This window comes from Macrobrachium rosenbergii, chromosome 56, assembly GCF_040412425.1.
Source record: "Macrobrachium rosenbergii isolate ZJJX-2024 chromosome 56, ASM4041242v1, whole genome shotgun sequence".
Classification (NCBI taxonomy): domain Eukaryota; kingdom Metazoa; phylum Arthropoda; class Malacostraca; order Decapoda; family Palaemonidae; genus Macrobrachium; species Macrobrachium rosenbergii.
The window spans coordinates 39,289,164-39,313,391 of NC_089796.1; the positions used below are offsets into that span (position 1 = coordinate 39,289,164).

Genomic DNA, 24,228 nt, shown 5'->3' on the forward strand with positions numbered 1-24,228 from the left:
GTGGTTTAAACGCTAGAGGTGATTTCTATCCCATATACTCGGTAAGTTAAGCAAAATTCATATTATGAAAATAGATAGTAAAGGTAGCCACTGCACGTAAACCTTTGGGACTCAACGAAAGAGTTCCACCCTTTCCCTGATAAAAAGAGGACCCGACTTATACTGTGGAGTTCTTTGTAGATAAGACTTTAACGTATATAATGGGCATAAGGGTTGGTCCTAAGGGGGAGACACCACCTCCTAGGGGGACCACCTGTCCTGAGGGTCTTCATTTTAGCTAGGAACCTATGATCAGGGGAAAGGAGGACTTCTCCGGATGGGATATTAGAGAAATCAACATGATCATCACCTCTAGCGAGAGCCGATAGCTTTGAAATTCTGGCAACTGAAGCTAAGCTAATCAGAAGTACCTACTATAAGGCTGATTTAGCTACATCAATAGTGGCCGGGGTGAGGCATTTTTCAAACAATGATCTAAAGAAAGTAACCGTTAGGTTAGTAGCCACAGTTTGAGCTTCAGATGCCTTCAAGAAAGATGTTAGTTCTTTGCTGCTATGCATCATACTTTCTGAGAGTATAATCTCCCTTATCAGATTCTAGAAGTAGAGTGTTGATGGGGTCAACGTTTGCTCTCTTTTTGCGGCAAACATTATAATGTCCGTAAAGCCCGGCATTCTGAACTCTTAAGAAAGCAGACACAGCCTTGTTTGTACTACTTGGGTCAGGCTGGATCTGGGTATCTGATAACCCGCAACTTGAGTTCCTGGAGCAGAGGGAACCAGTTGCTCTTTGGCCAATAAGGGGCTACTAGAGCTAGATGGCCCTTGAATGACCTGAGTTTGTGCAGTACTCTCGAGAACAAGTTTATTGGGGGAAACAAGTACACCTTCTCCCAACAGTTCCAAACTATGGACATCGTATCTGTGGCAAAGGTCTGAGGATCCGGGTTGGGAGCCACGTATCAGGGAAGCTTGTAATTGTTCTTTGCAGCGAACAGATCCATCTGGAGTCCTGGAACCCGGCGGCAAATTCAATTGAACGATTCCCCGCCCAGAGACCACTCCGCGTCCAACGGAGTAGTCCTGGACAGGGGGACCGCCACAATGTTCCGCCCCCCGATAGATGGGTGGCTGACAAATGCCAGCCGTGCTTGTTCGCGCAGGGAGAAGGTAGCTAACACCACCTGGTTAACGCGACCTGATTTGGAGCTGCCCTTTGAAGCAACGAACCACCGCTGTGCTGCCCAACACCAGCCTGATGTGAAACTGGCCGACGGGCGGAGTTTCTTGAGAATTAGAAACACTGCCACAGCTTCCAAGGTGTTTATATGAAACTGTTGGAACATTGCAGACCATATCCTCAGACTTTTAGTTGTGGTGAATAACCTCCCCAGCCGCTTAAAGAAGCGTCTGAGTGTATTACCAGAGCTGGAAGGGGGAATTGAAGTGGAACAGGCTTCGAGAGACCCTGGATGTGGACCACGGGCGGGGTCTACTCTCAAGGATTTGAGGGGAAGAGGGACTCTGTGTCTGAAACTGATGTCTTTAAGCTCGCTTTTAAGAGCAGGTCTGTCACTGAAGCAAACTTAAGAGGGCCGAGAAACCTCTCTTAAGTCCTGTGGAAGGTCTTTCAGGGACTTTCTGGTAGAATTAGATTTCCTTCCGCTTGGCCGGCAGAAGAGATAACCCCGGAAACTTCCTTGGGGACAGTGAAAAGCCTGCCTTGAAACTTGAGGTGCCTCACTTTCTTTATAGCTCATTTATTGAGTAGTTCCGTCACCAAGACCTGTAGGGCTTTTTGGAGGAAGGATTGTAAAGTCTGGTCATGGGAGGGGGACCCCTGATCCAGTTCCAACCCAGACCTTTGGACACGATACTGTGTCCCCAGGGACTGAAGGGCCACTGGTTTCTGAACCAGTAAAGGTGTTCACCCACCTAGCTGGTCTCAGTGAGAGGAAGCAGATTTGCTTCCTCTACTGCTGGCCACTTTTCCTCCGGAAGACAGGCTCAGCCCTGCCTCTGAAGGGGGCTCGACCTCTACCCCCCCTTGCGCTCCTATTAAGACCGTGAAAAACCCCACGGCCCTCATAGGTAGGGTTGTATGCCGGCGAGGAGACATACGTAGGTGCAGCAAGGGGTTGGGCTGGTTGAACCAGCACATACTGTTGGGGTTGGGCCTTGGAGGTGGATGGTTGGCTCACCGTTGAGAACGGGACTGCCTGAACAACCGCCTGATGTTGGGGTCTCCTGCGCTTCCTGTAACGTTTCCCAGGCCTATTCTGGGAACCGCTAAACTGGAGGTCTTCCGCTAAGAGCGGAGATACCCCACCGGGAGCGCAGACTCTGGTTGGTCCTGGTTGCTTCGCCAGGACACCGGAGACTTCATCGTCTGGGAAAAGGTTGGTTCCCAGAAAGAACTCCTCATGAGCCTGTCAGGTTCAAGACGAATGGTGGCATCAGCGAAGATAAACTTACGGCAGTTCATCTTTGCTACCATGAAGTCGAACAGGTCCTACTGAAACCCTGCTAACAGGGATTTAGTCAGAACCTGAAACAATGGTTCCTCTGAAAAAGGAGACGGCGGTCGCTTCTGCCAGGCACAGCGAGTTCAAAGACCGGCTCAACCGACACCGTGCTTCGAACTCAGCCTTCAGGAGAGCTTCTGTGAGCTTAGGAAGCTGCTCTCTGAACTGGTTTGACGCGCAATCTGCGTCCAATTTACCGACAGTAAATGTGGACGGAGCGTTCCTCCAGAACTCGTCACCCCTGGGGAAGATTAGAGATGTAGGGTCTAATTCCCGGAGCTGAGGCAAGGGTTTGCCTTCCCAGCAAGCCTGAGCGGTTGCAATAGCAACTTTGTTCAGACAGGGGATGGGTAGCCTACCACCAAGAGAAAACATATTTAAGCTGCCCTTGAAGGGGGTCAACTCCGTGTCCTCTGCCTGCCACCCGGTAAAAGTGCAGGGAGAACGGATTGCGCCTGATCCCTAGGGAAAATCACCGTCTCCGTAGGGACCTCAATTGAGCGTACCCAGGCTTCCTCCGTCAGTCTAACGAAGCCTGGGTAGGGGGGCAAGAGATCAGCCGGGAAGAACTCCAGTTCTTCTAGACGCCTGGTACCTAGGCCTTCAATGGTCAAGGTGCCTTCATGCTGGACAGCACGAAGAGCAACCCGCCATGGGTTCCTTACGTCAAAAGGAGGGAGGGCAGCGGTGTCGGGGAACTGATAGTGCACCCGGCACCACCGAGCGCGACAAATCAGCGATCAGCTTCTCATGATCTTGAAGCTTCTCAGTAAGCTTATCTAGTTTTGTATCTACTCCGTGGAGAACCTCTTGAACCACATCCCCGCAAACGCTCCGGTCAAAGGCAGGCTGGCGAGGAGGGCTGGACTTGACGCCCCCTCTACTCGCTCCTTTGCCTGGGGTACTCAGTTTGCTCCCGGAAGGCAAAGGGTCAGCACCTTTTGGTTTCGACGGGGAAAAGGAGAGGCTTTTCGTGAAGACGAGGACTTGTAGCCCTTCGCCTTCAACGACGACTTCAACTTGGGGACAGTAGACTGAACTCTGTCCCTCAAGATAGCAGGTTTAGTGAAGGCCTGAAAGGAAGAGGATGATGAAGGAGGGGGATTAAGGAGGGCGCCCGCCCCCACTGCCTCACTTACCTCAATACCTACCCCCTGGTCCTGCTCGGTGACCATCGGCTCGAGCTCCAGGTCGAGCGCAGCGACGACTCTGTAATCCCCCCGAGTGGGGGGTCCCCTTGCAGATCTGGTCGCTGGGTGCGGCCACATCAGAAGGTACGGCCGCAGTGATCCGGGCGCTGGGATAAAGCAGGTCCCTCAGCTTTTCATCGAGGATAGGGTTTCCGACGGGACATTCCTCCCGAACCCAGCTACCCAAGCGTGGAGAGACCCCAAGGCCTCTTTCTTGAAGGACTCATCAACCTGAAAGGGGGCATAGTGTCAAAGAAGGGCTAATACCGTGTTTATATAAGATCCAAATGTGACCAAACAACAAACTCTGACTAATGGTAGAGCGAAGTAATTAGCTTACCGACTCGTCCTGGAGACATCCATACGATGCGAAGCAAACCTCACAGCCGTCCGGATGCCAGACGATCAAGTCATCAAGCCGGACTGCACAGCCAGCATGAGTCCGGCACACCACATGCCCGTAGGGTTGGTGGAGGATGGCGACACATCCGGGCTCCTCACAACGAACAGTCTGTAAGTGTGAAAAGTACATGAATCTACCACTCTAAGAAACTTAAACTATGTAGGGATAAGTATTTTCTTACCATGTTACCGGAGAACTCCGGTGGAATGAAAAACCCTGTCAAAGACGGACCTACTAAGCAAAGAAACTTAAAGTAAACAAATCAACCCGACGGCTGGTTAAGCCACCGGGGGACAGTAACAAATATATGGTAAGCATCACCTCCCGACTGCCGGAATTTTCCGGCGGAACGAGAGAGATGAATCAACGGGACTCTCACCACCAGGAATGCCAGTAATAAAAACGGCGGAACCTAAGGGAAGGATCACCGGACTAAAATAAAATTAAAGTAAAATTCTCAACCCGACGGCGGGGTTAAGCTGCCGGGGAGCAGTAGCAAACACATGGTAAGCGAAAAATCTCCCGACTGCCGGAATTTTCCGGCGGAACGAGAGAGATGAATCAACGGGACTCTCACCACAAGGAACGCCAGAAATAAAAATGGCGGAACCAAGGGAAGGATCACCGGACTCTGATATAACATTAAAGAAATCAAACATATAACAACCCGACGGCGGGGTTAAGCCGCCGGGGACCAGCAACAGTCATATATCAACCTGACGGCGGGGTTACGCCGTCGTGGACCAGCAACAAACATATGGTAAACAGAAAACCTCCCGACTGCTGGAATACTCCGGCGGAATGAGAGAGTTGAATCGACAGGACCCTCACCACAAGGACCGCCAGTAATGAAACCGGGCGGAACCCAAAGGAAGGATCACCGGACTCTGATATAAGATTAAAGCAAACATATCAACCCGACGGGCGGGTTAAACCGCTGGGGACCAGTAACAAGTGTATACACATAGAGGGTGGTAAAGAAACTAGTTAACAACGCCACTATGAGCTAGAGTCCCCCGAAGTCCGGTACCATTACTACTGGAGATCCCAAGCCTCTATCGCTAGGGTACCCAAGAAGGAAGAGGCAGAACACAACTGGACCCACATGGGCAGGTGTACGCGCCAATCAATTCCGACTAGAATGACCCAGACGCTGAGGCGAATGCGAGAGGCAAAGGGAGGACCAGGGATGATGGGAGGGGGAAGGATAACCCTGAAAAAGTTCGAAGACCCACTCGATCCGAGGAGAGCGGGTAAACGAAACATAAAGTCAAGACGGTTGTCACCAGGGACCATCCCTGGGAGGGAGCGAATCCCTCCACCAGGGAGGACCCAAGCACTTGGGGAGAACATCGGGGACCGATGTCACACCATGAGAGATGACAAGGAATTGACTTAGGGTAGGCTAGGGAAGGGGGAAAAGCTAAGTAAGGAAGGGCTAGACCAGAGAAGAGGAAAACAGGAGACTAGGGAAGACGTGTACCCATCTCAACTGAAATCCCAGGCCGTACAAGGTAAAGTGATACCCAAGTAGGGAGAGCTCTAGGCCTGCCCTAACAGGAAGGGAAAAGGAAGTAGCCTATGACCCCCACTCAGACATCTTGTAATAGACACAGTCTATAAAATACGAAGGGGAGAAAGAAAGGGAGGGATGTAGAACCAACAGGGAGAGAAAAACCTGTGTTGAAGGCCAGCCAGAACCGTAAGGTAAGGGAATGCTAAAATAGCGTGGAGGAGACACACCCAAGGGAAAAACCTCTACCCCTCCGAAAAGAAGGGGGAGGACAATGGGGTCTCACTCCACCACCCAAACAACGGTCGGTGGACGGAACAACAACAAACTCCCTCCATCTGCTGATCCCCTCCTCTCACCTAACCTACTCCAGGATACAAGGGAGAGAGGGAGGCCAAATAGGCTACCAGGAAAGCCTAACCTTGCACTAGGCAGGGCTAGGACAGGGATGTTAACCAGAAATAATAAATAAATAATAATAAATAAATAACCACCATTACTAAATATATACACTAGACATGAAATCGGCTTGTGCTTGGCACGTAGCCTAACCAACAAAGCGACTGGAAGTAAACAGATAGGACTGTACCTGACGCTCGCGGTAATAATGATAAGATTAAATATAATAAAACATGACATCAAGCACAAACATAATAGAAATCTATAATGACCATAATTAATAGGGAAAACATCCTGGGGAGATACCTAGGCGGAAAATACTACGGGAACCCTAATGTAAGAACTCCTACGATGGGAAGTTCTACGAAATTAACTCTAGAGGATCTCCCAAAGACCCAACCCAGGCAAGACCACCAGGATGAATCCTATGGGGGGAATGATAAATAATGTAACCGACCAAGAGAAGCCCGAACAGAACAAGCTGAACGAGCGAATCTCGCGGTCGACATGGCTGACCAGGGGACGCCGCAGCGTCCCAACAAGAATCATGTATAATATCTAAATACGATGTAAAACAGCCAAACTTATCATAAAAACCCCACAAGAATATGGTACTTAACTTGGAAACAGTAAAGGAGCTTGACGACATGGTGAAATAAAGGCAAATCACGCCAAAAAACACAAGCCACAAACAAATCTGCGATCAAAACGAGTGCTAGAAATGGAATGAGTTCAGATGGCGCTGGAGTCGCCGCGTGGCGGGCTGGGGAGCGTGGGCGCTGATATGGCCCCTCACTCTTCTCGGGGATATTGACATAGGGATGTCTATAGAGTGTGGCTCTGTGGTTGTGATTCCTTCACTCACCCTTGGTTATACCGACGTCTTCATTAGAAGACGCTCGATCTGGGGGTAGTAACTCCAGCATTCCTGAAAGCTTTTTCTCTGGTATATTTAGCAATATTTATACCTAGAAATTCAAGTTAGTAATGGAATTTCACCGGGTGACAAGGGGCCGAGCTCAGAAATATATATATATATATATATATATATATATATATATATATATATATATATATATATATATATATATATATATGTATGTATACAGTAAACCCCTGTATTTGCGTTCTCACGATTCACGAGCTCATGCACTCACGGATTTCTCTTTGGAACATATGTACCCATTATTTTCGGAAAATTTGCCCATTCGCGGTATTTTTCACTGAGAAATATTCACTAAATACTGGATTTTCATCTCATTTTCATGTTTGTGTGTGTGTGTACTGTTCATATCCTTTAATAAAATGTAAATTACTATATTATAAACATAAAAATATGAAACCAAACAACCTCTATCAAGTCAGGTCTACCTAGCCCTCCTCACCCATCCATCACTGCATCCCTACCCCCTCCCAACCATAGAAACTGCCCCCCAGCTCCACCCACCTTCCAAAACAACACCTCTGAGCCTTCCTCTACCTTGCCTTACTGCCCCTCCTCTCCGACTTCGCCAAGCCATCCGACTCCCCCCCCCACCATGGAAACTACTCAAAGCTTCCCCTATACCCAAAAACCCTTTCCCGGTCAGTCTGAGTCGGCAGGGTTACCAACATATTCTTGAGGCCGCACAGAATTGCCAACCATCGGAGGGCAGTTTTTTTAAATGTTTTAAAATTGATATATAATATGTATCTTTGGAGCCTTGATCCCTGGTCCGGGTGTGTCAGATAATGTCGAGTTTTGGATAATGATGATCTGGATAATTGAGGGATTACTGATTATTTGTGGCTGCCTTCCATTTCAAGGTTGATGACAGTGCAGTTTCCATGGAGGAGGAACCTGCTGCAGTAATATGGGTGTTGGGCACCTATGATGGCATTTTTGTCAAAGTAATATCAAGCTGAGGAGCACCAGACAAAGCTGGTGCTGCCTGAGGAGAGGTGGAAGTATCAGACATAATTGGTGCAACCTCTGAAATGTCAGGAGCACTAGTCAGAGTTGGTGCAGGCTCCAGAGAGACAGAAGCACCACAAAGTCAAGGGGGAATTATAAACCTAAAAGCAAATGTTCACAAAAGTAAATGTACAGTATATTATCATACATTTAACCAGGTTTACCAAACTTATGGCCTTTCAAATAGTTAGCTACTATTTCTGATAATTAAAAACTTTTATGTCTTGTAAAACACTAGCGTAAATAGCAGCAAACACTGGATATAAACAACTGAATTCAGAAACAGCAGTTTGCATATTTTGGTTACTGTAACTGTTGCACCTTTATTAAGAGTTGCTTTAAAATTATTGACTTTTAACAGTTTGCCAGTTCTCAATGGTGACTTCTGTAAGTAAAAGTAAAACTATTATTAATCTTTCATGCAATGGAGAAAAATATCTTAAAGTATAGCACTGACTATAAGCTGCAGCTGTAAAAAAATGTGTGAAACGTTTCTGAGTAGGTAACAACAATGTCTGGAACTGAAAAAAAATCATACCTTTATGCATTTTGTAGCTCAGTATGATGCATCCTCCTAAATTTAGATTAAAAATGGTTTCAGAAAGCGTTGCATGATATGAGAGTATATATGGTAAACACATGAATGTTCACATATAGTAGTACTATGAATGGCATCAAATTTTGTTGATCCTAAAATTTAGAATGTTGGATAAGGGATTGTAAACCTGTAGTGAGCAGAAAAGGAATTTAGTTAGAAACATAAGAGAGAGAGAGAATAGCTGAATATGAGAGCTGATCATTCTGTGGAGAACCGCAAGCCAAGAATAAGATCACCTTTATTAAAAATAAAGAAGCTATTAAAGCTGCGGAAGTTTTTAAAGGAATCAAAACTGTGACAACACAGGTTTTAAACACTCAAGGAAGTAGAAATATTGTTGTATGGTAGTGTTACCGAGGCCATGTTTTGTGAAAAAAAGAAAAGTTAAAATAAGTTTACTTTACATGGCATTTATGTTTAGTCTAATTATTGTTTTCTGTATTTACAGTTGTTGTAAAATTTAATTACGAGCCCATCATTGCATAAAATGCCTTATCAATTAGCATATCTGGGCTGGTCTGGTACAAATTAAAATTCATTTTACATTATCCTTTATGGGAAAAATTTGTTTGGCTTACTGAAGGCTGCCTCGCAAGCTTGAGAGTGGGCTGGGTCCATCTTGGGGGTGCGGGAGTACACTGAACCGAAGTCTCCATGGTACCTGTCATTTTTGGCACTTGTCGAGCCTTCTAGAACTAATTAACCATGAGTACATAGGTATCTGTGTTTGTATTGTACTTGGGTGAGTCTGTTAAGTAACAGAACTTGCTGAGTTGAGGTCTGTTAATTTGAGATGCCACTGCATTATAGGTAGTTTAACCAAACCCTTGAGTGTATATTTAATTCTCATAGGGCTTGAATAGAAGATACTGTACAGTACTTAGCTGTTATGAATGGTTTGCAAAATTTTTTATGTTTTATAGTTAAGGTAAATGGATATCATTGACTCTGAAGTATTTTAACCTTTTTTTTTTTTTGAGGAATATGTTATACAGTGATTTTGAGGCTCAACGGCATAATAGTACTGTACATAAAGAACTCTCCTTGACATTTGAGCTTCAGCTATAAATGACTGATATTAGAGTTTATATTTTTGGTTATGATTACATCAAGTTAGTATCTTTTTGGTAAGAGGACATGTTCCATCTCTTGGAGTCTTAATATATTCAGTAGTGATCAGTAAAATTTTTTAAAAATTATCAGCATTTGTTCCTACAAAAATACAAACGCTTGTTCTTTACATAGGATTTAGTTTGTGAACACCAGCTGGAACAGCCGTTTAACTTTCAGACAAAGTCTTTATCAATCAACAGGTAGGGCGAAGCTCCACCTACCTGTCGTTATGCACTGCACTTTGTTTCTGACCAATGTTGTGTATGGGTATGTGTTGACTCACTGCCCAACTTGCCATTTGCTTTCTCTTTATGCTCTATGAGTATTTTCTTGTTTTGTATGGTTGTTGAGTTTTGTGTAATAAAGAATTATGAGCCAAACCCCTCAATCATTGCAGTCTTCTACCTCTGCAAGGAAACCTAAGGTTTTCAGATACTGCCCAGGGAAGGACAGACCTTGTAATAGGTTTTTCTTCTCTGTAGAGCTAGACCCTCACACTGTATGTGCTTCCTGCAGTATGCATGAGTGTAATCAATCTAGTAGGTGTTTAGTGATCTGTATGGCCATCTGAACAATGGGTAAGGTTTGCTAGGAAGAGGAAAAAAGAGAATGTCTCCCTGGTGTCATCGGAATGTAATACTTTACCAGTGACACCAAAAGCCCTCCTTTGTACTTTTCTTCCATCTGCCAAACTTCCCCTTCCCCTGTTGTTGCTACTAAGGGATTAGCATATTCCTTGCTGACTCTAAGGGAGTGTTGAGTGGAGTCATCTCACCTGAGGCCTCTTTTCACTCTGAGGGAGATCTGTCCTCTGTAGGTCACTCTTTCTTGGGGCAAAAGGAAGAGCCTTACTTTAACCCAACTCTTTCCATATGCATCAGAGGACAAGTGGCTCAGGGAGTTGTGGTTCTCCCTGGCTATCTTAGGTGAGCCGAGTGTTTCTTCCCTTCTCAGTCATCTTAAGGCGAGTAAGGTGTCGCCTGTTACTGCTTCTACTGTGACCATGATGACTTACACTGTCATGGTCTCCACTGGCTCCCAGACCACCCGTACTTTCTCAGTACCTCCCCACACATCATCAGTAATTGTGCCTGCAGGTGTTGCCTTTGTCTAAATCTCTGGGGAAAGTCCTCCGATTGCTCTCTACACAGTAAGTCTCATCAAGCTTCCAGCAGTCATTCCTCTGCTGCAGAGGACTGATGGGGTTCTCTCTAGTGGTACTGCAAGTACTGCTGCTGAGTGCCAGAGTGCAACCCCCACCTGTGGTTCTCTGGACCCCCAGCATACCAATACTGACCCTGTAGTGCAGTGGCCCTACCTGGGCCAGCAAGGGTTCCCGGTCTTCAGACCTGGTCCCGCCTGCCTGCACAGTTTAGCAAGAGAAGGTGAAACGTGAGAATGCAGGTGCTGTCTCACTCCCCACCCTCCCATTCTTCAAAGAGAGTGGCTTAGGGGTCCTGGGAAAGTGACTCAACCCACCATGCCTGGTTGCCCAGACCTAGCATGAGGAGGTCCCTCATTCAGTCTTCCCTTCCTGTAGAAGCTCTGGCTTCTCTGAAGACTGGGCCACACCCCATTGATGTTTGTGTGAGTGGGACCGCTCTCCCCAACCTGTGTGGATGTCATCACCTCAGGTTCACAACTGCCCACTGCCTTAGTCACCTGACAAGACTTTAGTCTTTGTTAAACTGGGCAAGAGTGCTCTTGATCTCTCACCTGTCCCCTTCACCTCCTCAGGGTTTACTGGGAGCCGGGAGCTGGACAGGCCCGGGGTTCGGGACTGGGACCGCTCTCAATCTCATCCCAGCTCCACCACAGAGGTTAACATTCCTGGATCAGTCCTCAGATCTGACAGGTCGTATTCCCGAGTAGTAGAGGGATTGCCAGGGGCTTTATCGAGTGTCCCTCTCCTGCAGAGGGAGCCACTCTGAGGGACTGATTTCCAGAGGCATTTCATTGATTCATCATTCAAGTGGTCTCAAGGAAGAGACTGTGGCCTGTGCTGCAGATTGTTCTTTAGCCATCGAGTCCTTATGGGGTCTGTAGAAGGAACCCAAGGCACGGTTCAGCCTGCCATGGTCAAGACTTGCTAGTGGGGTTTTAGACCAGGTGAATTCTCTTGTTTCTGGGCAAGAAAATTCCCTCTGGTCTAGCCAGTCTAGTAAGGTACTTCCTCCACCTCTGGCTCTCCAGAGCAAGTATTACCTTCCTTCAGAGAGTCCATTGCCAGCAAAACAGATGGACTCGGACTTGACTCGTCTCTGTCCCAGGTAAGTGCTTGACCATCTCTGTGCAGAGGGAGTCTCCCTCTTGCAAACAGAGGTAGCAGCCCTGGAGTTAACTGTCATGTCAGCCCTCCAGACAGTCTCTTGGCTCAATCTCTGGTCACTTATGGTAACCAAAATCACATGCATGATGTGAGGACGAACAACCAAAGAGGGTGCCTCATTTAGGAGACCTGATGCTATCTGGAGGTAGGGCTACCAGTTACCTATGGCCTAAGCTGATATTGAAGAGGAGAGAGACTGCTCTGTCTCGACTCTTGTTTCATTGGACCATAGTTGGCTTTTAGCTCACAGAAATGAACCAGTGCTGGGATCCACCTTTCTCTTCCCTTGGAGTGAGGTGTAGGCTGTGATGGAAAGGGTTAGAGCTGAGAACAATGAAAAGTTGGTCAGCCAAATAGTGTCTAAAACTTCTTGGTCTTCGTGTGGCTGGGTCAGGCTCATCCTTCCTCATTGTGCTAGAGAAGTCCCAAACTTCATCTGTCCCTCATAGAGAAACTAAGCCTACTTCTGCCCCGGTAGTGAAAGGGGAACAGTCACGTCCCTTTCAGCCCCTCATCCATCTTAGGATGGATGAGGGCGGAGGACACTAGGGCCAAAGTTTCTCTCTGTTTGCTACCTGTGATGGGCAACATGGAGCAGAGCCCTGGGTACTGGATGTCCTTTGGGAATGGTATCTATTACCCCAGGTACCACCACCCCTCACTTTTGATCCAGTCCAGTTTTGGACTTACATTCCCAGCTTGCAGAAGGACCTTGCCCTTTTTGGGGGAAATTGAATGCGATACTTCGGAAAGGCACAGTAGAAGTTGTGAAGGATCGGTCTCCAGGCTATTACAGCTGTTCCTAGTAGACAAGGTGACAGGCAGTTGGAAACTGATCATCAACCTCTCTGCATTGAACTGGTTCAAGATAGAAACTGTTCACTTAGTGTTAGATTCCATTAGAGAGGGCAACTTCATGCTTTTGGTGGACCTAAAGTTTGCATATTTTCAAAATCCCATCCATCGGCCCTCTCAGAAGTGCCTCCACTTACCCACTTGGATGGTTAGTTTAGGGCTCTGTTTCAGGTTCTCAGCCACCCTCCAAGTGTTCACTCAAGTGTTTGTGTAGATTTCTGCTTGGGCTTATTTGCATGAGATACATCTGTTGAGGTATGTAGATGATTGGCTACTCCTGGCAATCTCGTTACCATGGTTGCTACAGGAAGAGACCATTTCAAATTTTGCCATGACCTAGGTGTTGTGATGAACCTTGGGAAGTCAGATCTCATGCCCAAGCAGAGAATAAAGTACCTTGGCATGCTGATAGACAGCCACAGTGAGAGGTTTTCCATTGGACTCTCACATCAGCAAGTTCTGGGAGTTAGTGCAAAATTTCCTGTTTCGACAGGAAGAACCTGCTTAGCAATGGCATGTCATTCTGGGTAACCTGTCCTCTTTGCAACAGCTGGTCCCTCTTGGGCAGCTTCACCTCCATGCACTTCATTGGGGGTTGAAGGAGTTCTGGTTTCTGGTTCCAGTTCTCCCTTGGAGGAAGTAAAGAGAGGTCTAGGAGGAAATAAGGAGAGGCCTAAGTTGGTGGTTAGATGACAGGAACCTCACAGGAGGAGTGCTGCTTGGCACTGCGAAGATGCTTCTGTTTCAGGCACATCTTACAGGGTAAGGGGCAAACATGGAGGAGTTTATAACATCAGGTGTGTGGGACCAGAATGACAGGCATCTCACATCAGCATCCTGGAACTGTCTAGCTTTTCAAAAGTTTCAGGACTGAGTGCCGGAACACCCTGTGGTGTTGATGAGCGACAACACCATGGTAGCAGCATACGTCACCAAGTAAGGGGAACTGGTGTCCCTCCCGCTACACCATTTGGTACCGTTCAATCGTTAGAGCTGTCTGCTAGGTACATTCTGGGTACTTGGAATGTAGTAGCAGACAATCTCAGTTGCCAGAGTCAGGTGCTAGGAACAGAATGGTCCCTACACCCCAGCATAGTGGAGGCTCCTCAAGCTCAGGGAGCTCCGAGCATATACCTTTTTGCCACCTGGCACAACAAGAACTTCAGTGTTCTTCTAAGTAACGCCAAACCCATGAGAGCTACAAAGAAGGATGCCTTCCAGCAACCATGGGACAATCTATTGGCTTACTCCTTCCATCCATTTTCCTTAGTTTGTCAGGTAGTCGGCAGAGTGTTGACCACCCCGAATCTCAGGTTGACTCTGGTGGTCCCCAAGTGGCCACATGCCAAGTGGTATCTGGACCTGCCAGCTCTGTTATCTGAGGTCCCAAGAGAGATTCCTTTGTGGCACAGCCTTCTGTGTCAGCTGCACGTTGAGGGCAACTCCAGACCATGGAAGTGCTGACACCTCATACCTAGAGACAATCCAGCATCTCCTACAAGCAAGAGGCTTTTTTCACTATACAATGAAGGAAATGTCTGTCTTTTGTAGTCAGTGTCGTCAACAAAGTATCTCTCCAATCAGAGTGACTCTTCAGCAGGTAGCAGACTGTCTTTCTTTCCTGGGAGAAGCTTCTCTCTGTCGTGATCATTAAGGACTACAGGTCTGCCCTTGGTCAATAGTGCAGTAGATATGTGGAGAATATCAGAAGAATTGTTCCTTTTTGATATATAAGCATGAAATTTTGCATAAAGATATAGATAAATATAAATAGTAACACCTCAGATAGAGACCCATTCTCAAAATTGCCCGTAACCCCTGTGGCAGCCATATTTGTTCGGCCATTACCGAAAATTTAAATTTTCTAGATATCTGGGGAACTAAGGAAGCTAAAGGCTTCATAACTGTGTCTGTACCCATATTTTAAGGGTCTGGCTATAGATGGGATGATATAAAAAGTCTAAATTCACTCAGTTTCTTTAAAATGCAATCATATATTTTAGCAAATTATGCATTGAAAAATCGGTATCAAAAGTTTTAATATATCTGCAAAAAACTATATTGGTGACTTATAAATATAAAACAATATTGAGCTACCAAAATGTCTCCCTTTTTTTTTTTACCTCTCTTAGATTAATACTATGTACTGGCTTTGCTGGCAAACATAAATTCAAACACAGTGATAATCAAAGAATCTTGCACATCCTACTAAATAGTATACATGACTGACACAACACTGACCTTTAAATGATCCAGGAAGCAATAATCTATATTAATTCACAATTCAATTTCCAAAAAAAAAAAAAGACAAACACTTGTATATCTGCATGAGAAGAAAGTCAGTTATATCTAATTGATCATGATGCTGTTGAAACAACAGTGACAATAACGATACATTGGTATTCGCAGTCACCATCTCACTTGCATAATCCAGTACATGGTAAAGCAGTTTTCTTGCATTTGCAGTTTCCTCTGTGTCCTTTGATGCTGGTGGTAGAGTGGTCCACACAAGTTTCTGTTCATCAGAAATTGTCCATCCCCACTCCTCGGGTGATGGATACAGTGGTGCTGCCTCAAGAGCCTTGCTCCAGATATGACCCCCTTGGTACACAGCTCGACGAATATGCATCAAAGCAGCATCCTTTGTGGGATGTATGTTGTCCATACCTCTGCCTTTCTTCACAAACAATTCATAACAAGCCTCGTTCACATCTAAAAGCATGCTGGTTCTGTCATACAACAGGATCACAAAGCGTTCAGTAGCTGATATGCTCTCTTCTGAAAGAAACTGTGGTTTAATGGCTAGATTCCTCAAAATTGGTGATAGGTCTTGGTATGCTTGCCATGTTTCCCAGGCTGACTTCTTGCCACGATTTGCAAAGGAGGAAACTGTGTCACAGCCTGTTAATGCATGAAACATGGGCAGATCTTTAGCTTTTTCAGAACCCAGTTTGGCTGCAATTTCATGTGCTGGAATATACCTCAGGTGCTGACCAGTCCCAAAAGCAATCCACAGCTCTGTGAAGTTTACCTGATGAATGACCAATATTGCCAAAATTACAACATCTGCATCCACAGTTCTGATCAAGACCTTTTTGAAGCCGTTAGTTACAACTCCAGTTACATGCAGCGGCAGCCGAGTGTCGACTTCCTCATGATTACAAGGGCAAAGGTGTGACAGGTCATGAACATTGGTTGATAACACTTGTTTCTCAATAGTGGTCACAACTTGTTTTTCTGTCTCAAATCTCACTATCTTCTCTGCCAGAAATTTGAAGAGGTTAGTCTTGTTCTCACTTGAACGCAGGAACTGCTGCCAGTTTGAAGGCACCTTTGTTAAACCATTAACTTTGATACGAGAACCACAACCACGATTTTGTCTTGCATAACTCTTCAAGCTCTGCTGAAAGTATTGATCCCAAATCACTTCTGTTCGAATTGTAGATTGCAGCTGTTTTTTGATGTATGGAACAAAGATATTGTGAGCATAATCATCAAATGTTTTTGAAGCACCAGGTTTCAACATGTTCACTATTGCAGCTCCATCTAGCAGGATAACTTCAACATCAGGAGGTTCAGATTGTGCGTCTCAACATGCTTCTAGGCATGGGCAGTGGTCAGACTTCTTTCCAAGACGCAAGTTACCATGAAGTGACAAAGATGGCGGATAAGCTTGATTTTCATATCGGAAGAAGTCATGAAGATCTCCATCACGCATTTGACATGCTATATATATAGTCTTGAAAACAATGTGCAATCATTTTTTAGTGAGGTAAGCTGAAGCTTGGTCTTTGCTTGTGGCTTAGGCAAAGGTCTACTGAAGAGGGCCAACTTGTTTTTCTTTATTGTCGGTAATTGGCTTGTCAGCCAACAACCTCTCAGCAACATATGTCTCATATTGTTGTTTCCCAATATCTTCTGCTTCTTTGACTGCACCAACAACTTTGTCTTGGGCTACTTGCTTTGGATCAATATTATACAAGTCTTCACTTTCATCCACAAAGGGACTGCACATGTCTTGGGCTACTTACTTTGTATCAATATTATACAAGTCTTCACTTTCATCCACAAAGGGACTGACCATGTTTTCAAATGTTTTTGACAAGATTGATGACATGTCCAGCAAACCTAGATTGGATTGTCTTGGACTGCTCATGGTGTTGAACCGTTCTGCCAGATTTAGATGTTAGATCCATTTCCTTTTCAAATTCAGCAATCACACGAGAAAGTTCTGGTCCAGACACCATCCAACGACGCAAAGAGTCAGAGTTTCTGCACTGCCTGGTTCTTTGTCAAGTTTTTGAATGTCTAGTGCTAAGGGCAACCTCCCAATTTCATGGAATTTTAAAATGTTTTCAGAAAAAGTTTTGTACCCTGCCCCTTTATCTTTTCATTTGCTGTCGGCAAGACACACAAGAATCTCTTGAGCTGTCACTCTGACATAAAGCACATTTATTCCAATCTGTCTTTTCGAATTTAGGTGGATCTATTAATTGAAATTTGCTAGCCATTTTCAATTTCTCTTTAATACAAGCACGGAACTACAACTACAAACATGCAAAACACAGCCGCCGCCACATTCTGTTTTCCACCACCATACTTTTAAGCACATGCATCTGGAAAATAAAATGATATAATATATTTTATTTTATTTTAATTGATGGAATTGGAAAGTTTGACCATCTAAACATATGTATAGGTGAAATAAAAATAAAATTCTTATCATTAGTTTCAAAGATACAGGCAAAATTGTTATTTTAGGTAATGGCGGAACAAGATGGCTGCCATTTCCACTATGTAGCATTTTGAAGATGGGTCTATATCCAGTATGATAAATAGTAGTCTGGATAGTGTCTGTGCAAAATTTCATGCTTCTATACATAAAGGAACGTTTTTTACACATATCTACTGCACTACAAGTCCTTAAGGTGAAAGGAGTAGACCTCTCTTCTTCATGGATGATCGCCAAGCTCCTAAGAAGTTTCAACAGTTCCCCCCCCCAAGAACTTGCTTTTACTCATTGCCTGTGTGAGCTTTTGAGAGAGCTGTTTTTCTTCTTGGCCCTGGCTTTGTTGAAGAGAGTAGGCGAGCTTCATGGCACCTTTTTAGTGTGGAACACTCAAGGTGATGGGGATCTGTATCACTTGAGTTTGTCCTGGAATTCATAGCAAAGACTCAGAATCCATTGATCCCTGACATCTTGTTCAAGTCCTTTTCGATCCCATTCCTAGGGGATTTTGTCAGCAGTGATCCATATAAGATGCTACTAAGTCCTGTTTAGGGTGCTGCAGTACTATTTTAAGAGAACTTGACATTTCACGCCTGAGTGTCTATTCCTCTTTGTTGTTACTGGCTCAACCAAGAAAGAGGTGTGTAAGAACATGATCTCTCCCTGGCTTGGTGAGATGATCAAGCCAGCGTATGTCTTGTCTGGGCAAGTAAAATGGGTGCGGTCTGGGTGAGAACTCAAAGGCCAGGGGCATTGCCTCAACTCCAGCATTCAGAAAGAACCCATCAGTTCAACAGATGTTATGAGCTGGGGTGTGGTCTTGCCAGACCACATTCACCTCATTCTATCTTCGGAACGTTGCCCATAGGTCCTTGGGTCCTGTGGAGGCTGCCCAACAAGTTGTGTGGTTAACCCAGCTCCCCTTAGGGGACAGGTTGCTTCTCGCCTAAGGTATTTGGTTGATTGAGAGGGAGAGTGAATGTGACTGGTCTCCTCCCTCTTCTCTTTTCTTGTCTCTCGCTTAGGGCAGAGTCAGGTTGCAAAGCCACTATGTGTTGGATGGATGAGGATTTTAGGTGTTACTCAACAGGGCACCCTGTCCATCGTCTTTTAGTTATAGATTGGTTGGATGCAAGTCCTTCCTCTCTCTATACAAGGGGAGAGAGGGGCAAACAATGAAACAAAACCATTGGTTTTAATAGTATGTTGTACTGCCTCAGACACATACTGGTTCTTTCAACCTTCGCCAGGTAATGAAATTAAACTCATTACTTTATGCCCAGAAGTTTAGCTGTTGTAACACCCAGACCAGGAAGGCACCTTCCAGGAGGGCCAAATTAACCAGTCGGTTCAGAGAGTACTCAGATTCCTCCCACCAGTCGATACGTCTCCTGTGTAAAGAACGAAGGTTTGTATTTGTGTAGGAACAAATCACAAATATTTAAAGTAATTTGTATTTTTCCTAACACACACCTGAACTTCTTTATGTTAATGGTCCACCTCAGCCACCCCCTTTGGCACCTGGGCTGGAATGCAAAGTGGAGTGCATACTGACAGGTGGAAGGAGCTCCCTTGCTGCTCGATACTCAAAGACCTTGTCTGAAAGTTGAACTGCCTCTCTGGATTGCATTTGCAAGCTAAATCCTGTGTAAAGAACTTCAGGTTTGCTATTTTAAATTGGGAGTGTTGAGTTGTTGCAAACATTGCTGATAGGGAAGTAATATAATTTGTTATTAGCTATTATAATAAAGCATGTTAGGTACAATTTTGAAATTACAAATCACACATTTATTTGCATTTTTGTCATTTTTTTTATTGTGATAGCATCATTGTTAACATTTCTTACATTTAAAAATATTAAAACAACATTTCTTACACTTTAAAAATATGAAGACAGAAACAGACTGCTTTTGGTTGCTTGGACATTTCTAAGGCTTTAGAGATCAATTATACTTGCTGTCATTGTACAGTGCAGTAATGTAATATTTGTAGTTAACAAAAATTATCATAGTGAACTATTTTGTGTGTATGATGACAAAGAGACATGACCGAAACTTTCTTAAGTGGCTAATTATACATAGTAATTTACCTTTACCTGTATTTCATGATCTTTACAATATCACTGTTGCAGACATTTTTCTTGGCTGGTCTGGGTTCTGGCACAACTGAAGCAATACTTGTAAATCCATTTGAAGTCGTCAAAGTTGCCCAACAGGCAAACAGGTAATCAAAGCAGATTAAGTAAAATTATTTTGTTGATTAGGGTGTGTATTGTACATTAAACATTGTTTTATGTAATGTTAAGAAAATATTTTATGCCATCAGTTTTGTAAATTTGGTAATTTATTCTCATTTCCCTTGACCTCTATGCACACCAGTGATGCACATTAAACTTCAAAGTAAGTTTACTTCATATCTCTAGAAATAGTTTGTGTACCCTTGTTACAGCAAAGAATAGACAATTCACATTGCTTTTAGTATTGCAATTGCAGTGATAAAAGTGAATTTAATGCTAATTAAAAGAAAACTGGGTTGCTTTTCTTTGTGCACAATTTAAAATATATGAAATCTTTAAAAATTTGAATTTGCTGAAAACAGTTGTTTTATGGATAGTGTGAAAAGTAGTTATAATTTGTAAGTGTATTTAGCATGAAGTGTACTCAAACCTTATTATGCTTAAACATACAAACCAGTGTCTTAGACTGCCTGAAACTCCCTTTAAAGCTGGCAGCAGTAGACCTAACATGATCATTCAGAAAATTTAAATTGTTATTTAAGAGTGTGAGAGATTCTTCTCGCCCTCTTTCATGGTAAGACCCCCACACTACTCACAAACACTGATTAGAATGGAGCTTCAGTCCTTGATGAAGGGTGCATTGGCAACCTTTCCTTTTCTGTAAGATTTTTTTATTTTATGTGTTCCATGTATTTTATTGTTCTAATTTTGTACAGCTCCTTGTTTCCCTGATAGTGTATTCTTGCCTTTGTAGACTGTTCATTGCCTATATAGTAACCTATTTAAGTTATGGTTTTAACAAGTTCCTTATAAGTATGATAGCATATCCTTAACATTGCCTCTGAATTCAATATCAGTATAATTTATTGTGGCCAAATGAAAGGGAAAATTATGCCAGACATTCAGTCTATTCCTGTTTGAGATATCTTAGCAATCTGTATTTTTCTTTATATGTTTTTCCACTGTATCACATATAGGGGAAAATGTTGGAAGAATTGAGTGAGATTCAAAATACAGTGGATGGAGAAAAATCTTTTGAGTAGCAATGTCAGTGGAAAAAAGAAAAATGGCATATGGAAAGAGTATATAGATGGTGAACTGAAAGCAATATGAACTGCAGGATGCCAGCTTGACAAAGAGATCAATAGAGGCCCTTCAGCACTATCAGCAAGCAAGATGTTAGAAGCAGCTTGAGAACTGCTCATTGAAGAATAATCAGAAAGTATGAAACCACTGTAAAGTAAGAGATGGGATCAGATGAGTGGCAAAAAGAATACCACAAGAAATACAAAGAAAACAGCTTGCAAAAAGTTTAAGGGATTAAGATTGCTGGTTCATGGCTTCAATGGAAGGAAAAATATGCTGGAAGAAAAGTTTGAAATTATCAATTTCCTTGGCTGTTTGTCAATAAAATTACCTCTAGAGGTAGTCTTTTTGATGAAACACCTATAGGAGAAATTATTTGTGAAAAGGAAGGGTTATTCTGCATTATTTGGAATGAATCTTGCTGTTAAAGTTAGCTTTATCATCGCTTCATTAGGTGCGATCGACATTTTTAAAAAAATAAAAATACGATTGGCTAACCCACTAGGACCGTCTGTGTAATCACCTGTTCCCACCAGATGGTACTGGAATGTTTACATTCAGGTCAGATTTCTTCATTCCATGCTCTTGTACAGATGGTGAATCGGCGTTAGTAATATTTTGATGATGTCTGGCTAATTTTCTCCTGTACGGTATTGTGTTTGTTTTCAGTTTTTGCATTATGTCATGTACAACAATCAGAGATGAAAGCATTAGGCTGTATAGGAAAGAGTTTGTGGAAACCCAATGTTTCGGGTTTGCACTTAGCATACTTGTTGAGGCACGGGTGTGGTTTTCGTGATGTGTAGATCATGAGTGTTCTGATGAGATGAAGAAAATTTTGTGAAGTTTCAGAAGATGCTAGAGGCCAATAGTTTATGCAGACAATTACTTAGGGTAGACCAGAAGCCTGCTTAGTCCTTTCCTTTTGTCTTCCATTAGCCTGCCTGGTAGCCTGGGTTAATTCCTCTCTCTCCTGCTCCACCTTCTTTTGCTCCCTATGTTGTTCAGGAGAAAAATAAGTAATTGATATACATTCTTTTAGTAGTTAGAATGTTGACCGAATATATTAGGACCAAGATTCCCCCCTCCCCTCTGTGTTCGACCCTCTTCGGTTTCCTCCACGAGAGAGAGGTGGTGTCGAAGCCTTTGCATCTGTCTGTAGCCTGTCCTCTGGACTGCCCTGCATCAGTTGGTTTTCTCCTCTGGCAGGGAACCAAGGCGTGTCTCGGGACCAAGGTCAGTGCCCTTTGACACCACTCTCAACCGTTTTCCGGTACGTGTTCAGCACCAAACTACCGAGCAACTCCAGGTGAGTTTTTTAGTGGTTTGGTACTCACATTCTCTACCTCCAGTGTTGCCAACTGTGACAACCTGAAATCCACCAAACACAGCGTGTTTTTCCACTAACTTGGCAGCACTGGGTGGCTCATGTAACATCCCTTTTGGAGAGTGATTGTGATGCATGTGAACCAGTAGAGTTACGTATTCAGACGTACTATTATATTTGCCTCAGTAGCTTTGAACCGTGGTGTCTGTGCTTCTGTTATCTTTTGGGCCTGGCCTCCCTTTTCCCCTTTATCGCCTCTTATTCGTCACCTTGTGGCAATTATTCCTTTTCATAATAGCGGCTCTTCCTCTTCTGCTACCTGCTTATCGAGATTGAGTTAGCCTGGTGATAGCACAGCTCTCGCTTCTTGGTAATCGCTTCTTAAGTGTTGTGCAGATTCTCCAACTGTCGTCATGGCCATGTGATGATGTCATGCAAGAAACCTCTACCTTTCCCGTCCATGCAGACAACACCACTGTCATCAAGGTTACTTAGTGACATCATGCAAGAGCCCTCTAGCTTCCCCATCCGTGCAGACGGCACTGACTGTCGTCAAGGTTACATGGTGAGGTCATACAAGAATCCTCTCCCTTCTCCACCCAAATACCCATTCACTTCATCTGGTACTTTATCCTGGCATTCCATGACATTGCTGACTTTACGGCGTATGTCACCTCTTCCTCCACAGTTCCTCCATTTGGACTTTAGGAGTTTCAGCCATGTTCTGGTTGATTCTCCTTTAGTATTTAAGCAGTGCATAGCTCGCTTTCTTCTGTACTCACTTCCTTTTGCTGAATATGAATCCATTACCCAGGGCTCTTTAGTTTTTTCCACCTCGGCTCCTGTTAAAATGAGTAAGAAGTTAATCTGATTATGGTAAGATACGTTATCACGAAGTAGAGCTTTCAGGAAATGGACGACAGTCAGCAGAGAGAGTTAGGTAACTGTTTAGTGTTTAATAGCTCTGCTCCTAACATGAGCAGTGTTTTGAACTTGCAACTGTGAGTGAGTTCTTAGGAACCAACCAAACTAGGGGATGTGCTGTCATGTTGCTGGTGATCTCAGAAGTGTTTCCTTTATCCTGGTTCTCGTATGCTACTGCATCTTTACCAGTTTTGTAGCTGGGTTAAGATTTGCGTACAATATACGTTTTTTCACCTTCCTCCCTTCAACTTCCAAGTCCTCTATAGGTAAGGTAATTTGGCCTAATTGTGAGGTGAAAGTACCTTTGATTTTGGTATTTCATTCTAGCACTACAGCTCAATTACTGCAGGTGTAATACATATGTGTGATAGGTCACGTACAGTATGTATATATGTATATATATATATATATATATATATATATATATATATATATATATATATATATATATATATATATATATATATATATATATATATATATATATATACATATATACACACACACACACACACACACACACACACACACACACAGTAGCCTAAACCCCATATTCGCGTTCTCACGATTCGCGCACTCACGTATTCACGGATTTCTCTGTGGAACATATCTACCCATTATTCACGGAAAATTCACCCATTCGTGGTATGTTTCACTGAGAAATATTCATTAATTACTGTATTTTCATCATTTTCTTGACTAAATGCACTTTTTGTGATAAAACTATTAAAATACTGAGGTATAAGCATTTTTAGAGGGTTTTTCTTGTGTTTAAACTATCAAAATAGGCAGTTCTAAGTATTTTAAGAGGGTTTTAAGTATTCACAGATTTTAGCTATTCGTGGGACGGGGTGGGTACGCATCCCCTACGAATATGGGGGTTTACTGTATAATATATATATATATATATATAATATATCCATCACTAATCCGGCATCATTGGGACCTGGAGGGTGCCGGATTGGGACCTGGATTTTGCCGGATTAGCCATTTATTAGGCTAGAATACACGAAACCCAGAAGGTAAGCACCTCATCTTAGAATTAAAA

The 24,228-nt window shown here is 43.8% G+C and overlaps 1 protein-coding gene across 2 annotated transcripts in view; it reads left to right on the forward strand.

The window, feature by feature from the left end:
- LOC136836489 (mitochondrial 2-oxodicarboxylate carrier-like) overlaps nt 1-24,228 on the forward strand; it is a 237,119-nt gene that overhangs the window by 183,766 nt on the left and 29,125 nt on the right. For both annotated transcript variants that reach the window (XM_067100821.1, XM_067100822.1), the window contains one exon: nt 19,739-19,830. In XM_067100821.1, the coding sequence (XP_066956922.1) occupies nt 19,739-19,830 (92 nt within the window). The remainder of the gene's footprint in view (nt 1-19,738; nt 19,831-24,228) is intronic.